Below are 27,585 nucleotides of genomic sequence, written 5' to 3' on the forward strand. Positions count from 1 at the left end.
TTTTTTACTATTTAACTGCCTACAGTAAACAAATTACTACAAACTCTAAAATGTGCCAAATAATTTACAAATTATGTTTTAATAATTTTTAAAACTGTCCACATTCACTTAATACAATAAAAACATCAATTATATCAATGAGAAATTAATATAAAAAACTGTAGATGCATTCTGGTTTTAATAATGCATAGAAACTCCAAGACAAAATACAATAAACACAGTATCTAAGCAAAGGGGAATCTTTATCAGTGTTCACTCCTTACAGTCAATCACCCATTGCTTTAATACTTCTCATTATGTCTTATTTGGATCTTAACTTGTAATGCTTCAAACTGGAAATGAACTATGAAAAACAAAAAAGCTTATGTCAGACTGGATTTTATCTCCTATTTCCAACAAAACAGCCAATGCTAGGATTTCTGATATTTTTCAAACCCATAATGACAATAAAATAGAAAAAAAAATCAAGAAAGGGAATTCAAATTGTCTTATCCATTTTTTTCTACCTTTATGTTCAAAAAAAAAATGACCAGTACAAAGATGTTCAGTGTATTTTTTTTCTTCTTTCACTTTCTCATGGAGTCTGCAAATGCTGCCTTTTTCCTTACATTTTTATGGAGAAAAGATCATTTTCTGAAGACTTTACTTCCTCTCAAAATGGAAGCTTTAATTATTTCAAGCAAAGGCAACTGATACAACCGTTTTCTTATTAGCTAAACATTTTCAATTGCTGAATGCATAATGGTAACTGAACAGTATTATGACAACTCACTCTTCTAAAGCAATACTGTAAATCATTAACAGCAGTGTTAAATTTTTTGTGTAAGAGTAGTAGTGGTATTCATGCTGCTTCATCCTATTATCCTGAAAATTTTAGCTGCTCAAGACCCACTCTGTGCTTTGCAAGGAGTTTAAGAAACAACAGCTTGCTGAAAGAAGCAGCAGTACCAACTAGACAGTAAGTATGATCAGAAACATATATAGGGGTATTCCTGAAAATTCAGCACTCCATATCAATTATAATAAACAAACTTGTTTTGCAGCCGCAGAGAGCGCAGTAATTTTTTTCAAGCATAAGGAATTATTGCAGTTTTAGTCTGAGAAGGTACTGTATCCCCAATGCTTCATCAACTCTGAAATATCTGAGCTGTATGGCATCTAAATGTTTAGCCTACTAAGAACTACAATATAGCAGAACTGAGAATGAAGCTAAGACAAGTTGGAATGAAGACATTTTACTACTCAAGAGTAAATCACAACTCTCTCAATGTTTCATTGAAGCCCTGATAAAGATTCCCCTTTCACCACTTCTTTGGTAAAAATAGCTGCATCACATTTGCTTCAACAGTGAGTAAAAGGCATTTTCTCTGGTGTAAATACTTTTTTCATTGTATATATCCAGTTTTATAACACTCAGATAATATGCCTACTTTATATTGACCATTTTTTCAGTGAATACAATGCTAGTTCCAATTTGGGAGGTAAAAATCAAACAGATAATCATAAACCAACAGCAAGCCTAATCACATAAAAAACACCCTGCTAGTAGTAAAATGTTACAGATAAACTTCTAAATACAATATATCATATTATCATCGGTGTAAAAGGAGTAGTTTCAGAGCTATTTTAAAAGCATCTTATTTCTCAAAGGTAGAGAATTTTACTTCAAAACACAGTGAATGTTTAAGTAGCTGCATACATCTTCTGAAGTTTTGTGATAATTTTCACTTCTGTTGGCTTAAATCTCCTGCAATAAAAAAAAATAAACACATTTCATTATAACACAAATTCTGTTATTTCACTGCTTAGTATTTCCCCATATTTGTTTGAAAATAAACCTTATTCTAATCAATATATCAAATTTTTAGTGATCCAATTTGCAAATCAAATCATAAAATCCTTTAGGTTAGAAAAGGCCTCTAAGACCACCAAGTCCAACCATTAACTTAGCACCACCATACTTAGCAGAAAACCGTAACCCTAGGTACCACATCCACACACCTTCTGAGCATGCCCAGGGTTGAGGATTCCATCATTTCCCTGGGCAACCTGTTGCAGTGCCTGACCACCCCGTCAGTGAATAAATCTTTCCTAATATCCAAACTAAACCCTCCCTGACACAACTTGGTATTTCCTTCTGTACCACCACTTGTTACTTGAACAGAGACGATCTCCACCTTCCTACAACCTATTTTCAGGGAGCTATGGAGAGCAACTGGACTTTATCAGGTTAAGACATTAAAACTTTTGACACTGTGTATGAACACAAAGCAGGTGATTCTCAAAGAAGAATCTTTATTTATTGACTCAGTGCTATGTGTCAAAAGAACTTTGTAAGAATGGAACCTCAAAGTCAACATAAGAGAAACCCTTGTGTGCTGGTTTTGACTGGAATAATTTTTTTCATACCACATGGTATAGGGCTAGGTTTGGATTTGTGCTGGAAACAGCGCCGACAGCAGAGTAATGTTTTAGGTATTGCTCTGAAGTGTTTACACTGTCACGAGGCCTTGTCCTCTCCCTTGCCAGCATGGAGGCTGAGGAAATACAAGGAGTTGGGAAGTGACACAGCCAGAGCACCTGCCCCAGCTGATCACAGGCATTCTCCATCCCATAGGGCATCAAACTCAGCAGGTAAAGCTGGGGGAAGGAGGAGAAATGGGGAAGGGGACACACATTCAGAGTCACAGCATTTGTTTTCCTGATTAACTCAAGCAGCTATTACACACATTCAAACATGCTGAAGCCCTTCTTTCCTGGAGACAGCTGAACATCCTCCTGCCCATGAGATTGAATGAATTTTCCTTTGTTTCTGTATTCAGCTTTTGCCTTCTTCTGTCAAGCTATCTGCATCTCATTCCCTAAGCTCACCCATTTTTACTCATCTGATTCTCTCCCCCATACCACCAGAAAGTAAAAGCAAGTGGCCACATGGGGCTGAGTTGCCAGGTGGGGTTAAACCTAAGAGGAACAAAGACCATATAATCTTGGAAGGTATTTGTTCTGGATCATTTTGAGTTGTTACTCTCTTTATGCAAGCTCTACCTGAGTTGTTTCCTTCTGTTCTTTGGTATGGCAACCATTTTTAGTCAGGTAGATGGCTTGTGGTGTGAATGAACCAACAGCGACATGAATGCAAAGTCATTCACACCTCTCATCAACAGATCAGAGGTTGAGGTGCCAGATGCAGAAGAGAAGCAAGTGTGTGTAGGACTGGTCCTCAACTAAAAGACTGCTCTGACAAGCATTTCCAGGTGGTGTAAGTAGAAACAGCCTATAATCAGACTGTGAAGAAGGCAGAGAATCAAGAAATTCATTATATAGCTTTCACAGAACTACAAACTGGGAGGCCTGTGAGCCTACCAGGGCCCTGCCCTGGAAGGGTACATCACAGACCCCAGGAATTCCCTTGAAGTTATGGTGACAAGAAAGGACTGATGGGAGCAGTTATGCAATTAAGTTGTTCCATATTAGGTTATGTTATGAACCTTGCATTCTGATTGCTTAGTCTTGTGTTCCATGTAAGGTATGGTTTCTGTTTCTCTTTATTCATTGGTTCCCTACCCTCTGTGGCTTGCCTCATTTTATGGCTCTCTGGAGTAGCTCTCTGCAGTGTAAACAGCCTATGTTTTTGTTGTGCATTCATTGTTAGCACGCCTTTTATTTTTCCTTCACTAAACTGATTTTTGAGCACTCCAGTCATACCTGTCCCTGTTTTATTTACTGCCACGCTCACAGCCGATCCCCTCCCAGGATTGTGCCTGCCACCAGCAACAAGGGTACTCACACTCTGGCTCCTTATTCTGCAACTAGTCCTTTCAATCACTATCCATTGAGCCCAGTCTTCTTTCCCAGACTCCTCTACATCTCTCCAGAATTTCTATATTCCCCATGTGCTATTACGGAGGATCCTTTCTTCATAAACTCACTTGACACCCAAAATACAGCTGGAAAGAGTGGGATTTTGAACACAGCAGTACCTCTTACGCATTTCAGCACCTACCCTGGCATTCATGATCAGGTTAAGCAGATTAACCTGGACCCCATTTTAAAGACTGCATGGGTTAAACAGAACTAGTAAATCACAATGACAACACAATTGAGTTAAAATGATTTGGACTTGATTTCTTGTTCAACTGTACCTTACTTTACCTAAACAATTACTTAATTGCTATGCTGCTCCTGCATTAAAAAAAAAAAAAAATATTGGGATAGTAAAGCAGACTTCTTTGTCCTAGTATTAGGCTGCTCAAGAGAAAAGTCAACTCTAGTCTCTTTCATCTCTTACCTTTAAAGGAATCTTCCTTCTCTGCACAGAACTAATTTTGTCCCTTAGTTACGTTGTCTTCTGATTTACTACAAGAAAAAAAAGGTAAATTCCAAAACCGAAGAGTAAGACAGCACAATCATTCCCAGTCTCCTTCTGGAATAACTGCAACTAGCTATTATGCTGTGCATCACAAAAAAGACTTAAATTAAAAGTTCTCTTGCTAAAAAAAAGTTTGTGATTCACTAGGCTCCCACCTAAATACACTGCTGGATGTGACATTTAATTACAGCCAAATCATCATCAGCCAAATACAGTTGTATTAGTCATCCCCTGACATAACAGACCAGACATGTTCCTTTGGAGCCACTCTCTGGTACACAAATCCATCTTCTAAACAGCCAATAGTTGAAGTAACTTTCAGTTCTTGAGTCTGGGAAGTACATAGTTAGATAAATTTTCCTCATGTGTTTATGTAAGAATTACACAATAAAGATTAAGCAGCTGTACAGAACCACATCCCACATTCACAAAAATGTTATTTTAGTGAACTATTCTGTGTTACCATACTAGTATTTTCAGCATGTTTATGAGAAGTAGGCTGTGCAATAAGGACAACTTTTCAATTTTCAACTCAAGACATACCCCCAAACATTCAGCAGTATAATAGAATACTATATTCCCAATACATACTCCCAACTTTATACCGTAATTTAATTAGAGCTTTAAATCGCTTCAGACAAGTGGAAAAGCACCAAAATATATTTTCAGCACTGAAAAAGGAATGAGAAAGTGAATACAACACAGGAAAACAAATATCACTGCAGAAAAACAAACCCGAGAAGAAATCAAAGAGGGAAAGAGAAAGAGGAGTCAGAAGAAAAGGGGAAACAAACACAGCAGGAGAAAAGGGATCAAGACAACAAAAACTAGAGTAGACTGGACACATCTAAAATGACCTGTTAGGCAACTTTCCTCTTAAGAGGTAAACAGGTTAGATAAGGGAACCAGGCTTCAGAGGACAGGCAGAAAGACAAGTATAGCATACTTAAGCAAGCAAGCCTGAAGAAATATATGATCTTAAGGACAGGGGAGCCAGCATGGGAGCACAGAGCCTGGAACAGCAGAACAGCAACATCCTACTCCTTTGGTTACAGCAGTGCAGCCCAGGAAGACCAAGCTACCACCACAGCGTGAAGTCTCCTGAGAGGCTGGAGTTAGCTGCCAAAACAGCCAAAAATGCCAGCTCCCAACACCCCAGCAACTACAGGCTGGTTACCCTACCCCAGCAACTTAGATATGAGAGTTACGGCTTTGACTACTTGCCAAGTAGATAAATCTATGTTAATATGGACCAATACACTTTGGAAAAAGAAAAAAAAATCAGAACCACTTCTGATACACTTTCACCTGGAAATTATTTCTATGCAGTTACAGTCTTCTGGAATGAGTTTATAATGAGGACACATGGTGCTCTCACAAAAAGAAACAACAAAAATCCAAAACCAAAACAAAACAAACAAAATATGACTAAAAAAAAAAAACAATCATCATTTCAAAATCAAGTTCCAGGCAGAAAATAGAGCTCTGCTCACTCTGGAATCAGGAATTCTTAAGGAAAAAAATAAACTGTTCTTTCACAGTGACCACCATCCCCCTTACCAATGGGATCAACAGCAAGGTATAGTTTTGTACAACACAAATACACATAAGAACAAATAATGAACTACAGTATAGGAACTTTTTTGCTTACAGTTGCTCAATTTGGTCAAACTCTTTTTCACCTCCTGCAGAAAAAAAGAAGTACTATATAGCAGTATCCATTTAATAAACAATAGAAAATTTCTTGTTTAGTACATTTAGTAATTGCTTAATCAGAACAAAACGTTATTTTATTTTGTTAGTTTTCTTAAATATGTATTTCAAATTACCTTGTTTATCTGTTCAAGGGAGTTACCTCCAAAGTGGTGAAAAATCTTATTTCCATAAGGTTTTATTAGTCTGATTTTAATACAAATCATCTTTTATATATACAGGTTTATAAATGTCTGTATTTCAAAATATACATAACATGCATTTATGTCTATATTAGACACACGCATTTCTCCTTCTTACTAAATGTCTTTAAAGAAACTTCTCCTATCAAGGCTACTAAGAATTGCTTCCATTCCTAATCACTCCCCCAAAAATTATAGCCTCAAAATTGTCTGTATTGTAAGGGAAAAAAAAAAAAAACAGGACTCTATCAAAACTGTTGTAAGTATTGCTTAGTGAAAGCTCTTTTCATTGCAGTGTTTTAGATTAAAGAATTTTCAGAAATACAGATGTGAAAATGACTCAAACTTAATATATGCTGCACTATAGGTCTTACTTTTCTACCTTTGGCTCTAATTTCAACAGAAAGCTAGAAATTAATTTTAAAAACTCAAACTGACCAACCAAAAACCCCCCACCAAAACTTACCTTTTGCCTTCCTTTTCGAATACATCTCACAGAGGGCAATAGTAGTTACAAGAATAGCGACTTCAGCCACAACTGCTATAAAGGGTTTGAGAGGTTCTGCGATGGACAGAACTCTAACTTCAAACCTCGCTTTACTGCCCGCTAATTCAAAAGCGGCTTCACACCAATATTCACCACTATCTTCCGTGGTGAGCTTGTGTATCTCCAAACGGTTTACACTGGCAGATTGTCTATTAATTTTAAACTTGTCCATAGGCAAAATCTTATCAATGGGAACCTAAAAAAATACATTGCAAGTCTTAATAATGTAATGAGGACGTGTTTAATCCAAGAGTATCATCAACATTCAGTATAGATACGTACAGTGAGTTACAAACAAAAGGTATTCATGAAGCACGATTACCCCACATTAAAGAGAAGGGTATATTTTAGCTGGACATCCTAATTCTTTCTAAACTCACTGGAAGAAAATACAAAGTTTCAGTGGGCAAACTGTCTGACCTATTTTAGTTTATTTAAGAAGAGATAAAAGGCACCTTTGGCTCTATTGACTCTCCAATGACAAAGGCATCCTTGGCTGCCAGATCTAATGCATGGGTTTCACCACAGCACAAAACATGCACTTTCAAGGAAGTGGGAGGTCTCCTTCACCTGGAAATATACTGGTAACTCTTAAAAAGGCCAGTGCTAGTCTCCAGCCATATAAAGGAGACAGATCTCTTTACCTTCTCTCAGTTGACAGTGTTGGCCTCAGAAAAGGGCTGAAAGATAGGAAGCTGTGCTTTCTAGATAGGTCACAAGGCTATGACCAAGAATTACTTGTACCTGGAGGAAGTAAAGGGTCCTACAACATTTTACACGTGAAAGCATGTCCCATTGTAAGATTATTTTTGTATACAGTATCAAGATTTGAGTAGTATAACCAGAATAAATACAGTAAAAACAAGTCTCTCAAGACTCACCTTACCTGGGAGTATGGCAGGATCTTTTTGAAAAAGAAACATACAAACCAGATCAAAAAACTACATCCCTGTAACAATAAATACTTGTAAATATTACAGATTTTTTTCCATTTCCATAAATATGTCCGCTAAAGGTAATGGAAATAGAATTTGTAGAGCTTGCAGTGAAGTATGAAGTATCTGTACTTTTTTTTCTGTCACAGTGTTTTGCTTGCCCAACAGAGGGAGATCTTACCAGCTCAGTTCCATTGGCCATATACCACATCCAAGCCTTGGGATCATACTCAGTTTTACAAACCATTACAGCTGTATCACCTATATAAGCAATTATGGGTTTTTCTCTTCCTTCAATGGTTGGTACTAAGAACAAGGAGAAAAAAAGTCATCACGTGAGAGATTCAGGTTTTCATTAGTGTTACAAAGAATGTATTTAGGTATTCATTTATAGCACTCCATTCACTTTTTCTACTTAAAGCTCTCATGATTCTATAATTTGTGACATGAGAAGTTGTTTTGGGCAGCTATTTCAGATATACCATCTGTGCAGAAGACAAGTGGAATCCTGTTTTCAGTTGCTATGTGATCTTGAAAGTTGCCAATTAATACCAAACGTCAAGTGAAAAAATAAAAAAAAAAAATCAGACTGATTTCTACTCTTGCCCATTTCCTCTTTTCCTTCCTTGGCAGCTGCAAGCTACATGCTTCAGTTCTAGTACACTAGAAACAAACATATAATTTTCCTGCAATTTCACTCTATCTGCAGAAACTGCTAGAAGTCTATTTCAGTCACAATGTGACTACATAATGGTATCTGACAAGTTGTACACAGAGAATGTTTCTGTAACTGAGAAAAAACTGCAGATTGATAGAGATTTGTAGTTAAACATTTTCTTGTTGAGGCCAACACCCCATGTGTGGAGACATGAGGCTTGACTGCATTTTCTCAGAAGGTTGATTTATTATCTTACATATCATATTAAAATACTACATAAAAACTATACTAAAAGAACAGAGAGAAAAGAAAATCAGAAGGCTGCAAAGAACAGTAACAGAATAGAAAGTATAACAAAATCCTGTGACTGCTCACAGCCTTGGCACAGGTGGCCGTGATTGGTCATCAATGGAAAACAATCCACATGAACCAACGGAAGATGCACCTGTTGCATTCCACAGCAGCAGATAGTTATTGTTTACATTTCTTTCCTGAGGCCCTCAGCTCTCAGGACAGAAAAAATCCTAGGAAAGGATTTTTAATAAAATATCATTGCTACATTTTCTGAGCTGAAGCAATGACTTTTGGGTGCATGCCAATAAAAAGGACTTCTGGTCCAGTCTTGCTGAGGACAGAATACAGTCAACAAGAAATAAGACAGTGTAACTTTAGAGCTACTTGTCCTAGCAATTGTCACTGTTTGTGCCCCACAAACTTCCAAAAGCATGTGCCCAGAAAGGCTATTGAATATATTGAGACTGTCCTACAAATACTGTAAGAGCTTAGCAAATGCATTGTGCTGAAGTATGTATTTCTGCTTCCTTTCCCTGTTTATTAGGATGTTTACCAATGTCTTCCTCAGATCCACTCATTTGAAATTTTACTTCAAGTTTCTTTTGCTCTGCTTTTTAAGTACAGATCCAGTACATACTACAGATATTATTGATCACACTAGACTAAACAGGCCAAGTATTTGCTTTCAGCAGTCACGATGAACAATTGATACAAGCTAAGATTCTTCTTGTCCTCACCCGTTCTTGACTGGTGAGCACGAATTATTTTTTCCCCAAAGAAGTCTGCTTCTCATGTGTATTCAAACTTATGTTTCCAATACAGAAATATCTATGAAACCAATTTGTTAATAAGAACACTGTTTTCAGTCTCAGAATTTGCCACACCATACATCAAGACTCTTTACTAGTGAACTTCTCTCAATGTGTGTATTTTAATCATTAAGCGCTAAAATTTTAAAGAGTACTGGCAGTGTATTTTCTCTGCTGCCATTAAAAAGGATGACCTCACTAATTACTGCTGCAATCTCTCTTGCAATTTAGAGTAGAAGAGACACAAGCAGGTTAAGATAAAAAAACCCTGTATACCCAGCACAACAAGCTGATGTGGCAGTCAAAGAGATTCAGCCACAGTGGTGAGTGACAAAGGTCAGCTATAAGCATGCCAGCAATATATGTGACCACATTAGCCATGATTAAGGATATGAATATCCATTTCAAGTTCTGGGATCTGGCTCTGTAACACCTAATCCCTGAATACATGCAAGGCTTGACAGGTATTTTTGCAAGTGAATCACACCAAATTTGCTGACAAAATTCTGCTGCACACACAAAGCCAAATTTTGAAGAAACAAACATACAGGTGTCAGCACCAGCATGTAGACTGTGTATCAGTCAGATTTCCACACAGTGTTAAAAATCAGAGCTATTTCATGGTGCCCATACCACAACTGCTGCTTAAGGATCCCCAACACGGGGCAAAGAAATTAATCTATACTACCCTTTTAGAAGCTAGCAGCACTTCACAATATTTTATAACACCCATTAATGTCCTCTGTGCGTATTAACTTCCTGTAAATATCTCATTGTTTTCTGCATACCTGAATAAAAACATAACTCCTCAAAATCTGAGGGGTTATGCCAGGCCAGGAATCAGGGGGGAAGAAGAGGAGAGGTAACACATGCAATAATACCAAACTGCCTTGTGGAAAAGATACTGCAGTTAGTTACAGCAGTGATGACTTAAGCCACTGAGTCTATACATTACACATTACTCATCCTTCAGTTTGAAAATTGTTCTCCCTGCATTACTGACTGGAAGATTCAAGAACTTCTCTTTCCCATTTTCTTCACTCTTGCCTTAAACTTAAAAAGCATCAAACCAGTACTTTTTATGGCATCAGAAGTGGCAGCATTCAACTATCAGGCAGCAATTCTCTGATCTTCTTATAATAAATCAACCAGTCCTATACACTGTTCTGGAAGAGATGACTTTCCTATTGAGTCATTGCTGCCCTTACTGTAATAGTTATGGCGTACTTACAAAAAAAAAAACTCTGTAAAAAATTCTCCTTGGACGTTTTTCCATCTACACCAACTTGGACAGCTATTTGACTAAACCTTACGCACATGCTGACAAGAAAAATACATAATTCTTTTTTTGAGATTAAAAGGCCTGAATAAACTACAGCTTTGTCTTTATTCAACACTGCAATCTAGTCTCTCCTGGCTGAAGGTCTGAAAGCCGGTATCAATGATTGATATTTGAACCCACGCGAGTTTCCTCAAGTCCTATTACTGGATATCCCACTAAACAAAGGCAGCTTGCAGCTTAAGAATTAGGTGCCCCACTGCTTAAGTTAGCTAAGGTTAGGTAATGATTTGAATAGTTAGGTTTACTCAGAGCCTGTATATAGGGAAAATGGCTCCATATCTGCCTTTACAGATGCTTGCCTTGCTTTTTGCAAAATTTGGACAGTAGGAATAGAGAAAGAAGTAACTCCCACTAGAGATATTCATCAGCTTAGCAGCTTGTATTATCATTTCCACGTATCTTCCATGCATCTGAATTTCACCTACTACTTCCAGGGTAACATTACTGGAGAAGAGAACAAAACAGAAGAAAGGGCACTCATACTGCTCAATGAAGTACACTAATTGCTCATCTAAGTACTATTCTTATAGTGTTACAGATAAAAGAAGCACAAAAGCAAAAATGTAGTGTTTCAGAAATACAAAAAAATTTTAAAATCCTGCCTCCATTTTGCCAATCTCTACTTCACTTTTAACATCTAACATCAGACTCAAATTGCAAATTATTGGCTCTGCTTTTTGAGGAAATTTATCTGAGACACCATCCTTTAATCTCATGCCCCAGAAAGTGAAGTGTATTTACAGCTGGAGAGGGAAGGGGAAATCAGTTAGTCAACAAGGGTAAAAACCAGACTTGTATGATATTTTGGTTATTAGAATTTTTAAAAGGCTTTTTTTTTTTATTTAAAATTCTTCAATCCATGCTACAGAAATTACTGCGATAATTATTCTCACTTAGCCTGACTGTATTAGCCATTACTTATCAAATTACATTGCAATTTCCATACTCTCCAGAAAGAATATTAATACAGCTTTGCAGTAGTCAGCTGAAACAAAAATTTTAAATAAATACAAATCAATTAAATTACCATGCAAGTGAAACGTAGCACTGACTTCTTTTGCAGCCTTCAGAATACAAGTGTAACTTCCCAGCTCGCTGCTCCCTGAGATGGTCAGTCTTCAAAAAAAAAAAAAAAAATCACAGATGTGGGGTTTTTTTCTATTTTGTTTTTGTACCACCACAAGTGATTGCTAATTAACATTCCAAAGAAAACAGTAGGAATTAGTAATGGAGCAGTGAAGATACCACCACTGAAACACTACAATTCAGGTTTAGTGCAATGCAGAAGTGGCATAATGTTTTTAAGAAATCAGAAGAGCACAAGCACACTTTGGATCATAAACAACATTTTTACCCTGCATGCTGACAGGACACCCTTGAGCAGCATTATCTACAGATTACTGAGTTAGACATGGGTTCACCATGTGAAATAAGAAGCATATCCTATGCAGGGCTTTAGGAAGAACAAATGACTTAAGTAATCTTTTCAACACTAAATAAAATAAATAAATATAGTTTTAAAGAGCTTTCATCTAATGAAGTCCAGCATCTTCTCCACTGGCAGACTGTACATTTTACTGTCACTTTGAAAAAGATTTAAGTGTCTGTGTATATGGATTATCAAGAAAGTGACAGTTATAGTCTTATCATATTTTCTACAATAGAAATTTTATCTAAGTATTGCTGCTCTTAAAGCTATACAGAAATGAAATGGAGACCAATCAGTTAAAATGTGTAATTGGCCTAATTCTAAAGAACAACAAAAAATTTTATTGATTACAGAAAGGTTTTTACAACACTGAGTTCCTGCAGAGGTCTGAATGACTTAAAACCTTCAAAATATCTTTACTGAAAATCTCACTTCTACTGTTTATTACCTATGAAGGAAAGAAAATGACCATTGATGCCTTCCAGACTCTTGCAAAGCAGCGATGAGGTGGAAAGGAAGATGTGGAAAATGAGGGAGTGAAAAGAGAAACTGCTAAAATATTCTAATCTCAGACTGATTACTATTTCACTTACTGAACAGACTTTAAGGAACTGTTTTGCTATTCTATATTCTTTTTTAAAAAAAGCCTTGTTTTATGTGCACTAAAGAAAAACACGAGCTCATCCTCTTAGGCTTGAGGTACCTGCAGTCTTTCTCCTTTCTGACAGCTTCAGTATGTTAATCTCTGCATTTCTCCCCTTTCCAATATACACATTACTGGTATTGGGAACTGTATATAACATTGTAACTCATCAGAATCTGCAAATCACAATGTAAAGAACCTTACTTACTGGATGGTCCAGCTGTTCTGAGTTTTACTGGTGTGACTGATTGTTTCACTTCCTCTTTTCCATGTCACTTGAGGATTTTTCAAATTTGACTTCACACCTAATTTGCATGTAAGTTCAACTTTAGCTGGACTGGCCAAAGAGATATTTTTTTCAGACACACCTATAAGAAGTTTAAAAACATTTAATGAAAAAACCTATTTTCTCATTCTGAGTGAAGGAACTTCAGAGACTGCATTTACATATACAGGATTACAAGTGGACACAGGTGCTCTTTATACTCTCCAGGCCAAAAAAGCCCCTGCAAAATCAGTTTCACAGCAATTTTCTCAAGTAATAACTGAGTCAAAATACATATCCCCTTTACAAAAATAACATGCTCCCAATTTGTAGGTAAATTTCCTAGAGGGCTCTAATATAGAAGCATAAATACTCATATCATTGAGAGCAAGACAGACTTAGGAGACAGACTTAAGCTTTTACGTGATTTAATCCAAACCAAAAATATTAAGTACTTAGTATGCATATAGAAGATTTTATTAATGTCAAGAAAAGTTAAGACATAAGTATCTGTAACTATTTGGATCTTAGCCAATTGCAGATTTTTAGGATACTGTGAGATCACAGGTATATCCTATTGCCAGGTAAGCTGTTGATAAAATCTGCAACCTTAACATAGCTGTATCAGGCCTTTCATACCTACAGTTACTCAAACTGACACCAAATCCTCTTCAAACCCATTTAGGGCCACCTTTGCCTTCCTGGCAAGTCATTAGAATCACAGTGGGAAAATATTACAGTATAGTAGAAAAACCTGTCAGTTTTTCGCTTTTTATGAGTATAGGTTCATGAGCATAAAATAAGCACATCCAAAAAGTAGATAACGGCAAATATCTTCTCTGATCCATAGAAACAGCCTTCTTTTAGAAAACACTTTGGATGTTTTACCCATTAGTACTGACATTTTGTTTCATAACTGGCCTTTTCATTCATGCCTTCTGGATAGCAGTGTGGTTAGTCATCTAAATACTCCCAGAAAATTTATGCATGCCTCAAGCCAATTCTAGATGCACCCTGTAGTATTTGGTGGTCAAAAAATATAGGTGTATTGCACAGCTCACATTCCTTCCAAGAGAAAATGAAGCTTTAAGGTACAGCTCAATGACTTCATAATGTAAGTCATACCTAAGCAGCAGCAAAGCCTCACTGGAGTGACAGCACAAGATCCAGAGTAAGTGAACTTTACTGGGTCTGACAGAGACATGTACAATCTGAAGAACAGCATATCCAGAACTGTGAGTCCCAGCCACAATAATTCTAATCTGTCAAACTGGAGACAAACTTAGAAGTGCAACACCCCAGTCTTCCACTGCAGAGCAACATTAGTCACTGAAAATCATTTATTAGGGCAATTAGGCTGAATAAATGAGCCAAGCATAACTCAGCTTGTTGGGGTCGTTTATGATCAAAGTAATTTTACAACAAGAATTGGTTCCACAGCAGCAGAAGTTTCACAGTCAGACTAATTACAGAAGCTGAAAAAAGTATCTGTCCCTTATGAAATGATTTTAAAATGTGAATGAATGAAACATAAAAATGGATGATGTTGAAGATTAACCAATAGCAAGACCGATGTCTGGGGCATCCCTGTACTAAGAGTGCAGATACCTGAACAGGAAACAGACAGTACTTTAAGTTTCCTGCTCAAAGAAAATGCAGCATAAATACTGCAAAATTACATCCTGAAAATATCACACCAGTACTTTGCAAATCTTCCAGAGATAGTTCAGTTAGATCAGTTTCTTCAGCTATCCAAGAAATTAATTCTAGACTATTGTTTGGCAACTGGGAATTTCATAGGTACTTTAGGAACAGGTTTATTTTTGCTGTTCTCCACACTTCAACTCCTGCAATGTTGCTAAGCTAACACCTGCTGTTCAGCAAGTACTCTAGTTTATGTGGTCTCTCCAAGTGGATTCACTAGTGCAAAAAAACTATTTTTTCAATTGATTTGGAGGAAGAGTTATGAATTAGTTTTACTTTTAGTTTTAATAAAAATAGGAATCTAATTCTCCACTGCAAAATAGTTATTACCAGAACAGAGAAGTTAACAATAACAAAAACGTACTTACCTTTCACTGGGCTCATCTCATGCTCACTGTGAACATCTTTACTTTATCAAGAACTTGCCATTCTAGATGCTTCTACAACTCATATGAAAGTTTGTGTGTACTCACATTCAATAGAAAATAATTGGAAGACAAAAAGTGACACACTCACCAGGTAGGACTATCTCATACTCTGTGACATCAGTGCTCTGCTTGCTTCCAGGCTTGAGCTCTTGTGTGGCAGCACCTGGATGTAACAAGGTTTGGGTGGAAACAATGTTAGGTTGTCCTATATAAATAATATATAAATAATTACAAAATCACACAATATGGTTTGGCAATTATTAGTTACAACAATCTTGAAAGGAGAAAACAGACCTTGCCAAGTGCTGACAAGTGGCGATCCTTTTATAAACCTGTGTTAGCAGCCGTAACCTTAAAGCAGCAGTGTTGTGGGGTTGCTGTTATAACAATTACGCTGTTAGATAATGGCTTCTAGCTTTATCGTGATGCTGCAATTGTGACGGTCAGTATCTAAAACATCATCGTGGTTTTACAGCTTGACTGAAAACATCACCTATAGCTTACATACAGGACTACATCTATGTTTAAATAGTTCTTTAAAAAGTAATAAGCTTTAGAAAAACTGTAAGAAAAAACTTTAAGAAAAAATTTAAAAACCCAAGCCAACCAACCAACAAAACTCACCCAACAAAAAAAGCCCAGAAAAACAGAATGCTGCCATTCTCAAAGCTACTACAATCTAACAACACAGCCAGGAACTCAGAGGTAGACAATCTAATCTAAGCGTTGCTTTAATGAATTCAGAGGCAAGAACACCGTGTGGTCAACTACAAAATGGTCAAAGACTGTCACTGCTTCCCAAAACTTCTGATACAGAGCAGGCAATGCCCTTCCACAAAGAATGGATACTAATATTAACCATCATATGGCTGACCTAAAAATATTCTTCTCCTTTTGTTAGGAAAACTTACATTTACAAGGTGTATGGTCACCAAACTTCCTTTTTGGTGAGGCTGTGGATCACATACCCTTCAGAGAGTATGAGATCTTTTATAAAGTTCTACAAAGCTTGATGAAGCAACTCTAAGCACAGTCTGTTCCCATCACTTGTTCTCATGCGTTTCACGAACAGAAAAAGAAAGCAAATTAATAAGCTGCAGCTCTTACAGATGTAACCCAGCTACAATAATCTTCTTTTAAATAAGGTTATGAAAGGGAAGAGGTAGATTTCACCACCACCCCAAAAGACACACTAAATGTTTTACGCTATACATGCTTTTACATGCTTGGAAAGTAATTTCATTGTCAAATATTTCATAATGCATTGCAGAAATATATGAGCAGTAGTTAGAGACTGATTCTGCCTAGTCACACAGCATTGTAAGAGAATTATTCTGGTTTTCGTAGACAGAAAGGGGCTTGATTATATCTGCTGTTTATGGATTGTAAAGATTCCCAATCACAATTGAGAAGATAGAGGAACTGGGCTACACCTTTAACCTTCCCACTGACAGATGCACTGGGTAGCCAAATTGACCACTGTGAAGTAGAAATAGCATCTCTGAAAGCCTACATCTCATCAGAACTACTCCTTTTCTTCCCTTGCATAAAATACTGAACTCTCAGGTAAAGATCTTAAATGAATATCTCTGAGCTACAGCTGAGAGGATCTGGCTGTGCTGAAGGAGGCCCCTGCTAGTGGTCTGCATCTAAAGGTATAAGCAGAGGTACACCTGCCTTTTACAAGTTGTTGGCCAGTTTCAGAAAACATCCTCTCAAGCTCACAGCATCTCCTGGCTCATTCCATCTGCATTTTCATACTTTCCCTCAAGCTTCAATCAGTTTAACGAAAAATAAACCTGTATATTAAGGTGTTTGGTATGGAAGCACAGAACTTCAGGCTATTTCATTTTGTGTTGTTGACAGTAGATTGTTGTCAATCTTAACTGATAGTATAAAATGGCCTTTTAAACAGAGAAATCAAAGCTGTCTTTAGCAGTAGACAATAGTCCTGTTGGCTCTAGACAAGAACACAATAAGCCTTGGTCTCTGCCCCGTGGAGAAGTAAACTAGTCCAAGTGTTTACCCAGGAAATAATATCAAGGCTGAAAAGTTCTGGCAGATCTTAGGCTGCCTGTGTGCACAAACACTCAGTCAGCATGCCAGGGTTGTCACAGATTAGCTGAGTTTATGTCAGTCCAGTACACACACCACCTGCTTTTTCACCGAAATCCCTTGCAATGATACATTCAGAAGGCACCAGTGCTAGTTCATATGGTAGATCCAGCCATAAGAAACTAGACAGCCTTTAAAGTGTCTTGCAACGAACAGAATTTTCACACTGACTTTCTTCCTCAATTCACATATCAAAGGAAAATATTCAGAGGAGGTGATACTGTATGAAACATTTTCTATATTTCCTGTATGTCTATGTGTGTTTATGTACGTAGAGAGTTATTCAATCTATTAGCTATTGCACTCCTAGTTCTCACGTTGTGCGAAAAGGCTCCAAAGATGAACACCAGATAAATACCATTATCTCATTAAAAACCCCAACCTGTAGGTGAAATAACTTGCCAGAAATTGAGTTCACATAGAAATATAACTTAGCTCATGGTTGACTAGCACTAATCAACATGAGCTCTGGGACAGTGCTGAAATTCTGATTCTCTGATTTTTATGGAAAAAGGAGAAGTAGAACCAACATGCATTGGTTTCCTGTCCTGCCTGGAACTTATTCTCAGCTCCCTGTTAAAAATGCAATTAAGGTATAAGGTACAACAGACCGTTCTGTCACAGCCATAATTAAGAAAGATGAAGCTAGCAGGATGTGCTAGCAGAAGCAATGCAAGGGCATTTTTTATACCTTTCACTAACACACAGCCATAAGGAGCTCCCATATTAAAAATTATCATGGCTTAAAGCTAGAACACAATGTCCCTGCAGGGGCACTAGCTGGGCACTGACCAACCTCCAGGGTCACTGCCTGCTTTTAAGGCATATATGCCTAAGGGCAACAGATCACGAAACTGGCAGCTGCATAGCTTTTTCCAGTTCTGGAGATACTTACAACACTCAAGCTCTTGCAGTGGCTTTAAAAGACCTGGGTGCTGTATCTACTTCTGTTTCTTCCAAAAAGTCACTATCTTATTTCAAGAGACCTAAGTGTGAAAATGTTGACTCTATACAATAAACAAATTATCAATAGGAAAAAGGACTATATAGTTTTAAGCATACTGAACTAAAAGAATTACCAGATGATTCATGTCCAGCTTGCATCTTCGTCAGAGAATTCACCCAAGTCTGATTGGAATCTTGCGTTGTCATAGCTGAATCTAAAAGAAACCAAACAAAACACCAGAGAAAGTTTAAATAAACTTTGAGTTAGAAAAAGCTACTTCATGAAAATAATCCCAGCAGAATGTCCTCACCTCAGCCTTTCTCCCCAAGTTCTGAGTATACACATTAAAAAATGCACAATAATTGGTTTTTGTTAGTTGTTTAGCTCACTTTAGGCAAGAGAAGATTAAAGAATGGAGGCAATATTTATTTGATTTCTAATTTCTGCGGGGAAAGAGAAGTGGCACTGCGTAATGTTATTCTCTTGCAGTTAGCTTACAGGCAGGCAAAGCCACTCGTCAGAATGTTGCAGCAACTTTTTAAACTGTACTCACATCCTTTTTGTCCACCGGCTTAAAACACCACTTATGCCACTGACATCGGTCAATTACTTTTAATACAGATTAGCAGATTTTCCAATAGGGTACAAACTTCATTACAACTTTACAAATCTAGTGTGATGAACAAGCAATGAACATACCTCCTTTGGCTCCACTAGCACCACAGTAAACAAGAGAAAATACATCTGCATCAAACAGTAACTTCAGCATCTAATACTAACAATTATTTTCAATTTTTCTCAGTACCACTGCAAATCTGATCCTGCTCCTATGATACAGTTTTTACAAGAACCATTTAAGACTCTAGTCTGATTTGTGTTCTTGACTGGAAAAAAAAAAAAACAATGGAAGAGGCAAAGGACCTGGTTAGTAGTTGTGTCATTCTTTTAAGAAAATCAAGATATCTAGATGTTTTAGAAGAACGGAAGTGCATCCTCGTTCCTTTATTTCCACCTTTGAGTGACAGAGCTTGTGTTTATTTTGTACTACCTATCTGCACAATACAAAGGTATTCCAAGACATATTCTAGTGCCATAGCACTCAGAGGAAGTGATTCAGCCACACAAGGAAAAGACATGTATTTTGCATTTGTAATTAAAGTATTGGCAGGGAGGTGGAATTGGGACCATGAACTCTTCTGTACATCCAAGAAAGCAACAAACATGCACAGATCACAAGAATCACAGAATAACCTGAACTGGAAGGGACCCATATGGATCCAGTTGAACTCTTAAGAGAACAATGAAAAGCTCCATCACATTTTAGGTGCATTCAGGCTTGAGAACCACATGCCTTCTGCAGAAGGTGAAGTCAGCACTGTGCCATTTCCTACAACTAACATTTATACCCCATTTCAGCACCAATAGGCATAGACAACGTATAGATTCTCCACTGGCACCTCCAGCACACAGTTATTCCATCACAGCCATGCCTGGCTTACACCACCTACTCTCAATCTGCCCATCATACTTCAACCAGTTTGGACCAAGAGTAAAACACAGTAGTCAGAAGATACTAAAAGAATTAAGCATTAGTGGTTCTTAAGAGCAGCCCATTCTTTTATCAGTCCACTGGTACCATAGCTACCTGTTCCCTCTCAGCCCTTCAGTTTAAAAAAGAACTTAAAAGATCTGCTCTGAGAATGTGCTGGCTTATGAACCAAACAGTAAAAAGACTGAGTCTTATTCTCTGCCTCACAGAGGTACTGAGCAGGGAGAGCTATTATTTTTCTAATATTCATAATACAACTGAAGAAAGATGTCCATGAATTTTTGTACCTGCAGCATCTTGAGGCATTCTAAGTATGTCATGGATCACCTGCACATTAATTAAAATCCCCAAAGACTATAAATTTAGAAGGTGCCAGTGCAAAGCTGCACAGCAGCTCTGTTATCTCGCTGCAATGAAGGCAGATAACCTGCAATGTGGTTTGCATACTAACAGGGTTCTCATCTTGGCTTTCTTCCTTAATTCATGTATCAAGTGAAAGAAGTCAAGCAGTGTTATTTTTGTCACTCCTGCTTATATATCTTTCACCTTACCTGTCCACATGTCAAACTACACAAAACAGAGATAACATTGCACCACTCTGTTCCTCTCATATATACTTGCTGAATAGCACTGGAGATCAAGATGGGCCAGCACTGCACCATCAGTGTCATCCAGCCAGGCAATGATGTAAGGAAGTCGCATGGAGTAACTTCTTGAACTACTGAGTCATGGCTGCATGCCTTAGCCTAGAGTAGCTCTGCACTACATTTAATCAATAGCGTGGGCACTTGTACAGGTCTCAGTTCCTTGATTTTCATGCAGAAAAGGAATAGGCAAGAGTATGATATAATGCATTTAGTTTTCTACATTACTTCTGCTTCACATGGCAGTCAGTATTTTGGGGCAAGAAAGTATGGATATACCATGCTGACTATTACCAGGGTAATTTCAGGCTTCATCTACTCACTCTTTCAGCCAGAAAAGCAGCTGAGTAAGAAATGGCTGAAATACAATTTGGTTTAGTTTAACATCTTTATTTTACTGTTTAACTTAATATAAATTACATACTTTTTAAGTTCACATGCATTCAGTAGCGTCCAAAACCAGGCACCAGAACCTCCTCATGTCCCAGAGACATCAGAGAATCAACATGAAGGACTCCCAAATACCTTGATAAAAGCTGCTCCCTCAGGTCAAACCAGAAAAACCCAACTTGAAAGCAGTCGGTAAGGAATGAGGTGTGTTCTATACTCATAGCTCCTTGAATTCTTCAGGAGCAGAAAGTGAGAGATCAGATGTAATGGGACTGTTTGTCCTAAATCAATGTGGCAGTACTTGCTGCAACTAAATTAAGGCAACCACAAAGGTAACCCAAACAAAGCAGCAAACTCCGAACAACAGTGTTCTGACACTTGGGTTAGAAATTACCCTTAACTCATTGCAAAATAAAAGCAACAGTTCAGATTTTTCCAAAACAAGTAACTGAACGGTTACATGACTAAGATAAGAACAACAAAGATCTTCTTTGAGATATTATCTCAAAATAAAAATCTAATAGGGCTTTTGGGGCATCTGCCTGACCAGCCTACAGATCATGCAATTCACCTTTCTGCAATTCAGTTCCTGTGTGCAAGTGTTCCCTCTGCTTACTTTTACTGCAAGCATTTCTTTTGGATGAAGTACCCTCACAACACAGTTTCTGGACTCCACTGGAAAACATTTTGAAGTTTTTCTCCCTTCAGGTGACATGAACTTCCTTTTGTTACAGCTGTGTAGAGCGTTCCTGTGCTCAACCAGCTTCACACACAGTTAATAACCAATGAAAGAGTAAACCACCATTTTTTCATTTAAATCATCACAGAAGTCATAGTATGATGCCTCCCTATCTAGTTCACACAGCTGCAAAAACATTTAATAGAAGTCTGGAAAACAACACCTTTACTCTATACAGATGAAAAGTACTAAAGCTAGTGGCTTATTTCTGACATCCGCTCTAAACCACAATACCTTTCCACTTTAGGAAGATGGTAGACTTGCACAGTTTTTGGAAACACAAAGAAGGTTTTGCTGTTTGATTCGTTCTTCCTGTGAGAGGCTATCACTTCACCAATGGCTTTACATAAACTTAAAACTGCTTCAGCCACCATCAGGTATGGGTTTTGCCATTAACAGCTATCAAAAATTACTATCTTATGACAATCAGCCACATGCTGACTCACACATTCCTACAAATATCAGACTATTTGCCCTCAAAAAACTCCTGAATTAAGTAAACTGCTAGAAAATATTTCAAGTTCTGTGTGTACATAAATACACATGTATTTTAAAGAAGACTTAAGAACTACAAAATAGATTTTTGTCTGTGTACACACTTAAATATGCATTTCAAACAAGACTTGAGAAGCGCAAAGTATGTTTCCTTTCACATTATGTGAAACTACTAGAAACTTTACAGAAGGTACCATCACCTAGGGAGCACTACTGGTCTTCTCAGTACTAGGAAGTGCACCAGAGGGCAGAAGAAAACATAACTGCTTGTATTTCACACACTGAAAATGCAGCTAATCCACAATGAATTCAAGTCACAGTATTGACTTGAATTATATACCTATATATATGCATATACCTATACAAGTAGGTATATGCTCACATAGACAGGACAGAACTCTTGGCCCTGCCAAGACCTACTCCCAAGAATCTCACCCTGCACAATAAACACCAGTAATCTGGTAATTCCTGATATAACCATTTTCTACTAATCTGCAATGCCTAAAAAAAAAAAGAAAAAAAAACAGAAATCCACTAGTTTTAGAAATAAGATCAAATTTCCTGAGAAAGAACTGGCCTGCTCCTGAACTGCTGAAAGCCTCTAGAGGAGGAACAGGGCCCAGGAAGCTCACGTCACTCTTTCTTTATGGATTTTAAATGCTACACTTAAAAACGCAAACACAAATCCCAAGGAGCACCCCTCATAATTCATTAGGCACACTGATACCTTAATAATGTAATCTATCGATCTGGAGGGGCAGCAGGTGGGCTGGTTGTTTTGTGGGTTTTTCTCATTTAAACGCTTTAGTCAGTAAGAACAGGACAGAAACAAGACACGACACCACACCTTCCCAACCCTGCACTTGTGAGCTAATAAACCCTTCGTTCGTAAGGCAGAAGGTACAGAGGCTACGGGACGGCTGATCGCCGATGTGGCTCTGCCTATCTGCGGCCGTCCACCACGTCGCTGCTGGGGGAGAGCGAGAGCAGATCCCCGCCGTCCCAGGAGAACCCCGATCTCCTGAGAGGCGCCAGGAAGGGTAGGGGCCGCTAAGAGAAAACGCCTCAGCCGCTCCCACAGGCAAGGTCGAAAGGCAGCCACCGTGCCGGGGCAGCGCTACGTCCCCCGAGAGCAGGGGGGGAAGCTGCGGAGCAAGGAGGACCTTTGCTCCCAGGCAGGGCTCTGGTCCACCTCGCTCCGGCCCTCCCGGCACGGACGGCGGAGGGAGCCCGGCCCGGGGAGAGTTTACATTTACCTGCAAGGCTCCCGCCGGAGAGGCTGGTCCAGAGCAGCAGCAGCAGCAGGCGCACCAGGCAGCGGCCGGAGATGGCAGGCATGGTGCCCCCACCGCGCTCACTCCGCCGTGCTCCCCTGGCTCGGCCCGGATCCGCACGCCGCGGGCTGCACCACCTGAGGAAGCCTCAAGCGGGTCAGAGCGGCTTTACGGGCGAGCTGGCTACTCCAGCAACGATGGGGGTCACATGCAAAGCAAAGCTACTCCAAATTCACTGGGACGAAAAAACCAAAAAAAAAAAAACCAAAAAAAAAAAAAAAAAAAAAAAAAACAAAAAAAAAAAAAAAAAAAAAAAAAAAAAAAAAAAAAAAAAAAAAACCACCGGGATTTTGCTGGTGCCGCAGCCGCTCCCCTCTGCGTGAGGATGTGGTCAGCAGCGGGCCCGCCGCGCTTTAAGTGGCGGAGGAAGGGCGGGGGCGCGCACCGGTGGCTAATTGGACCGAGGCCCTGACGCCCGAGCCGCCCAGGAGACCCCCGGGGCGGTGGGAGGCTGGAGGGGCAGAGGGTCGGGACTTATTTTTGGCCCAGAGGGGCGGTGGCTGCGGGATCACCTGGGCAGGAGCGACGGGCGGTGGCAAACGGGTCCAGCAGGGCTTGCCCGGGGAAGATTGCCTCGGGCAGAGCCTGCCTGTCCCTGCTCCTCGGCTGGTTATCTTCTGGAGAGCCCAGCTTCGAGGGTCACTGGCTCCAGGACAGCTGGGTTATACTGTATGGGAGCTGCGACTCTCTTGCATCCTTAAGTCTCCCACTGCTTGTACAGCAGTGACTAGGGAGCACAATTTCTAGCAAAAGCTCCTCAAGTTTTTTATTATGGCTGAGTGAAATTGTTTACACTTTCTTTCTGTATACGTGTGTGCTTACCTAGTAAGCCCACTCATATGCGTGTATATATATTTATATATGTACATTATATGTATTTCTGTTTCTTGCTTGGTAAATAACTGAATTCTGAATAGTGCGAAATGAACTCCAGCAAGGTGGCATTCTCTGAAAGAATAACTTCCTTCCCTCCTGTCAGCTTCAGCTAATGCAGAGGTTGAGTTGTGTAAGAGGTTTGTATCAATACAAAAAGGTCACTGCAAAAAAGCCTTTCCATCATCTTGACTCACCATGCTGATAGAGCTGTAAGAGTTTATGTAAATTCTCTGTGTGTTGGTTTTCCAGCACTAGGCATGTTCATGCTTCCATCCATATTTTCCAATGTTAGTACAGTGGCCTTCAGAATAAAATTTTCTTTCATAAAAACTGCAAGTAAATGCTACTAATGACAAAAGACTGGGAATGGGACTGTTCCATTAGGCTCTTTGCTGTGTATTCAGGAGAACTCACAATGCGATGCGCTATGAGGAAAGACTGAAACCCCCTCCCCCCGCCCCATGCTTGTTAATCTGCCAGCCTGCTAAAATGCACAGAGTGATGAGATTCAGAGAGAGAATCCAGTTCAGATAAAGCTGTTTAGGAATGGTAGATGATCTTCAGCTTTTAATAGGAAAAAAACTGGCTGGCACTCGAAAGCTGTTTTATCTGAACCAGTTAGGACTGAAATGACTTATCTCTTGGTACTGGGAGAGGGGGAGGGAAAGGAGAGGAGAGAGAAGGGGAGGAAAAGAGAGGGAGAGGCAGAGGAGAGAAGAGAGTCAACTGCCTAAAGATATGAAAGTACTGGTTTATAGTTCTAGTTAACTCTCTCTGGAATAGGTGAAGGGAAAACTTTGTATTCACTTTATTTAGTGGTTGGGTATGCAGCACCTTTTGTTGAGACAGATTTTATCCACCTGGAATCAACATGGATTGGTTGGTAGAAATGTAGGACTAAACACTGGGGGCTGGAACAAATGGATCTGCTAGGGCAGTCCTATCTAGAACCTAGCTGTAGCTTTGTCAGCTCTTGCTAAATGGAAACTGTGGAGGTTCAAATGGAGACAATTTTTTTGGAATGATTACGTGTTCAGTCCTTTATAGGACTGGAGTATCTTTTCCACCAAGTTAACTTTGGTGAGCATCAGAAGACATGATGAACATCTTTGCAGGGTTTCATCTTAGCTCATCTGCTAATGGTACATCCCACGCTTACCTAATGCTGAATTGAAAGAAAGCAGTTATTAAACTGCTGCTGAGGGAGCTGGTTTTTCCTATACTCATGGTATGAGATACAGAAGCCACAAATGAAAATATGAGAATGGAACAGTAAAGAGAAAAGCAAAGGCAAGAGGAAGGATGGCAGAAGGAAGGCAAAAAAGGAGCAGAATTTAGAGGAACTGGTCAAGCAAACCAAACAGCCCTCTGAGGGTTTCTATGCTCCAGTGTTTGCCTTAGCATTATAATATGATTAGATTAGATTAGATTACTGGATTAGATTATTTACTAGGAACTCCAGCTGTATTTGGTTAGATCGTTGAAAGAGTGAGAGGTTTCAGAAATTATAAGGTTAGTGATAACAATGGTGATAACAAAGTAGAATATTTGGGAAATCAACTATTAGCTTGCATTTGGAAACATTTTCTGGCCAGTAAATTTCAGGAAAAGTATTTAAATTTTACATACCAAGTCAAATCTACTGCATTTATTAATCTGCAGCATATTTTCCTCTTCTCTCACTTCCACAGAGAAACTTTGACTTATTCTCACATGGTAGTTACTTGGCAAATGTGACAATTATTTTGGAATGAGAATTCATATGTTGCCCCATACTCTGGCTTATAAAATACCTTATATTTATTAAAACCTCTGATACAGGGAAATTGCTGGTTTATTCAGCTGATTCAGGAAGATCTTTGTTGAAAATTTTCATGGCAAAAGGAAAGTAAATGAAACTCTGAATACTGATATATGTTAATTATTGTAATTTGTACTTTTACATCTCATTTTCAGTAACAACCAAATCCTGTGTTCTCAAAGCCTACTCTTTGGCATTCATTTATTTCTGTTAAAAACTGAAACAGTAAAATAACCAAAGGGCATACGTGATCCAGCAGTTTTCTTGGCTGGAGGTTTGCTTTTCATAAAAACCACTCAAATTGTGCAAAGGTAACTGATGCGTATGTCAGAAGAACTGTGAAAAAAAGAAGGAAACAAGCAAAATGGACTTAAAACCACTTAAGGTGGAAGTTGACTTCAGGGATGGTGCCTAGCAGCTTTCAGTATCTGAAGCTGAATCATCAAGACCTTATTAAACTTTAGCTAGATTTTTTTTTAGTGGACATGACATTTTTAATTGTAAAAGCATGAAAATAAATAGTAGTAAATAGGAGAAGCAATTTAGAATTACTTTAGAAATAAGTCTTGCAAGTCCAGAAAATAATTTTGCGTGGCGAAATTATGGAGATAATGTGTTATTAAACTGTGGTTCACTTTCAAAAGGATGTGCTGAAATAGGTGTTATGCAACACAAACATTGGGAAATTAGTTCTCCATTCTATGGTAACAGTCAGATTATAATAAAATTTTTAGAAAACAGTGCAAAATGTGTGTGTTTCTAAGAGCCAAAGTAATATACTGAGAGCTAGTACAAAACTACAAAGCAGAATTTTATTGTCTCCTTCAAACATTTATCTTTTGCTTGCTCTCTTTTAAGGATTTAACTAAACAGAAGTCTTGTCTGGATTTAAAATTACAGGCCAGTTTATGCAATCTGCATACTCTGCAGCTGCCTTCTCTGCACTGTCTGCATCCTGCTGAGTGGCTGTAAATCCAAATATCTCCTGCTACCTCCTTGAAGACAGTTTGCAAGATTAAGCATATAACCTCTATTGAGAATTCTGCCATTTATCAAATGTTTAATGTTGTGTTCTAGGGTCAGAGCTATATATGAAACAAAAATTGGTGCTATAGTGCTTTAGGATCATGTTTTTTGAAAATCCTAGGTTGATGCCAGTGCCAATTATTGAGATTATTGATACTGATTATCGATACGGTCAATACTCGGTTGTTACTGTGCAGAGTTGCAGATTAGGCAGTGAAGGCTTTGTCCACATGGCAAATGTCCACATGGCAAACACACCATCATAAGGAACTGGCATCCAAAAATTCAAGCCAGATTTTTGGCAAAGAATTCTTTCTGCCTACCAGTCCCCTGCTTTCTGATATCTGGGAAA

The 27,585-nt window shown here is 38.5% G+C and overlaps 1 protein-coding gene across 1 annotated transcript; it reads right to left on the reverse strand.

Annotated features, from left to right (window-relative positions):
- Positions 1-208: 208 nt before the first annotated feature.
- EMB (embigin) lies at positions 209-23,832 on the reverse strand. The gene is made up of 11 exons (XM_041489321.1): positions 23,814-23,832; positions 23,453-23,607; positions 18,513-18,593; positions 15,401-15,481; positions 13,130-13,289; positions 11,877-11,965; positions 7,928-8,052; positions 6,731-7,007; positions 6,021-6,054; positions 4,289-4,356; positions 209-1,747 (listed from the first exon to the last, which is right to left on the reverse strand). The coding sequence occupies exons 2-10, from the start codon at positions 23,532-23,534 to the stop codon at positions 4,320-4,322; spliced, it is 966 nt and encodes a 321-aa protein (XP_041345255.1). The 5' UTR covers positions 23,535-23,607; positions 23,814-23,832; the 3' UTR covers positions 209-1,747; positions 4,289-4,319.
- Positions 23,833-27,585: the final 3,753 nt, after the last annotated feature.

This window comes from Pyrgilauda ruficollis, unplaced genomic scaffold (assembly GCF_017590135.1).
Source record: "Pyrgilauda ruficollis isolate IOZ18807 unplaced genomic scaffold, ASM1759013v1 scaffold92, whole genome shotgun sequence".
Taxonomy (NCBI): Eukaryota; Metazoa; Chordata; class Aves; order Passeriformes; family Passeridae; genus Pyrgilauda; species Pyrgilauda ruficollis.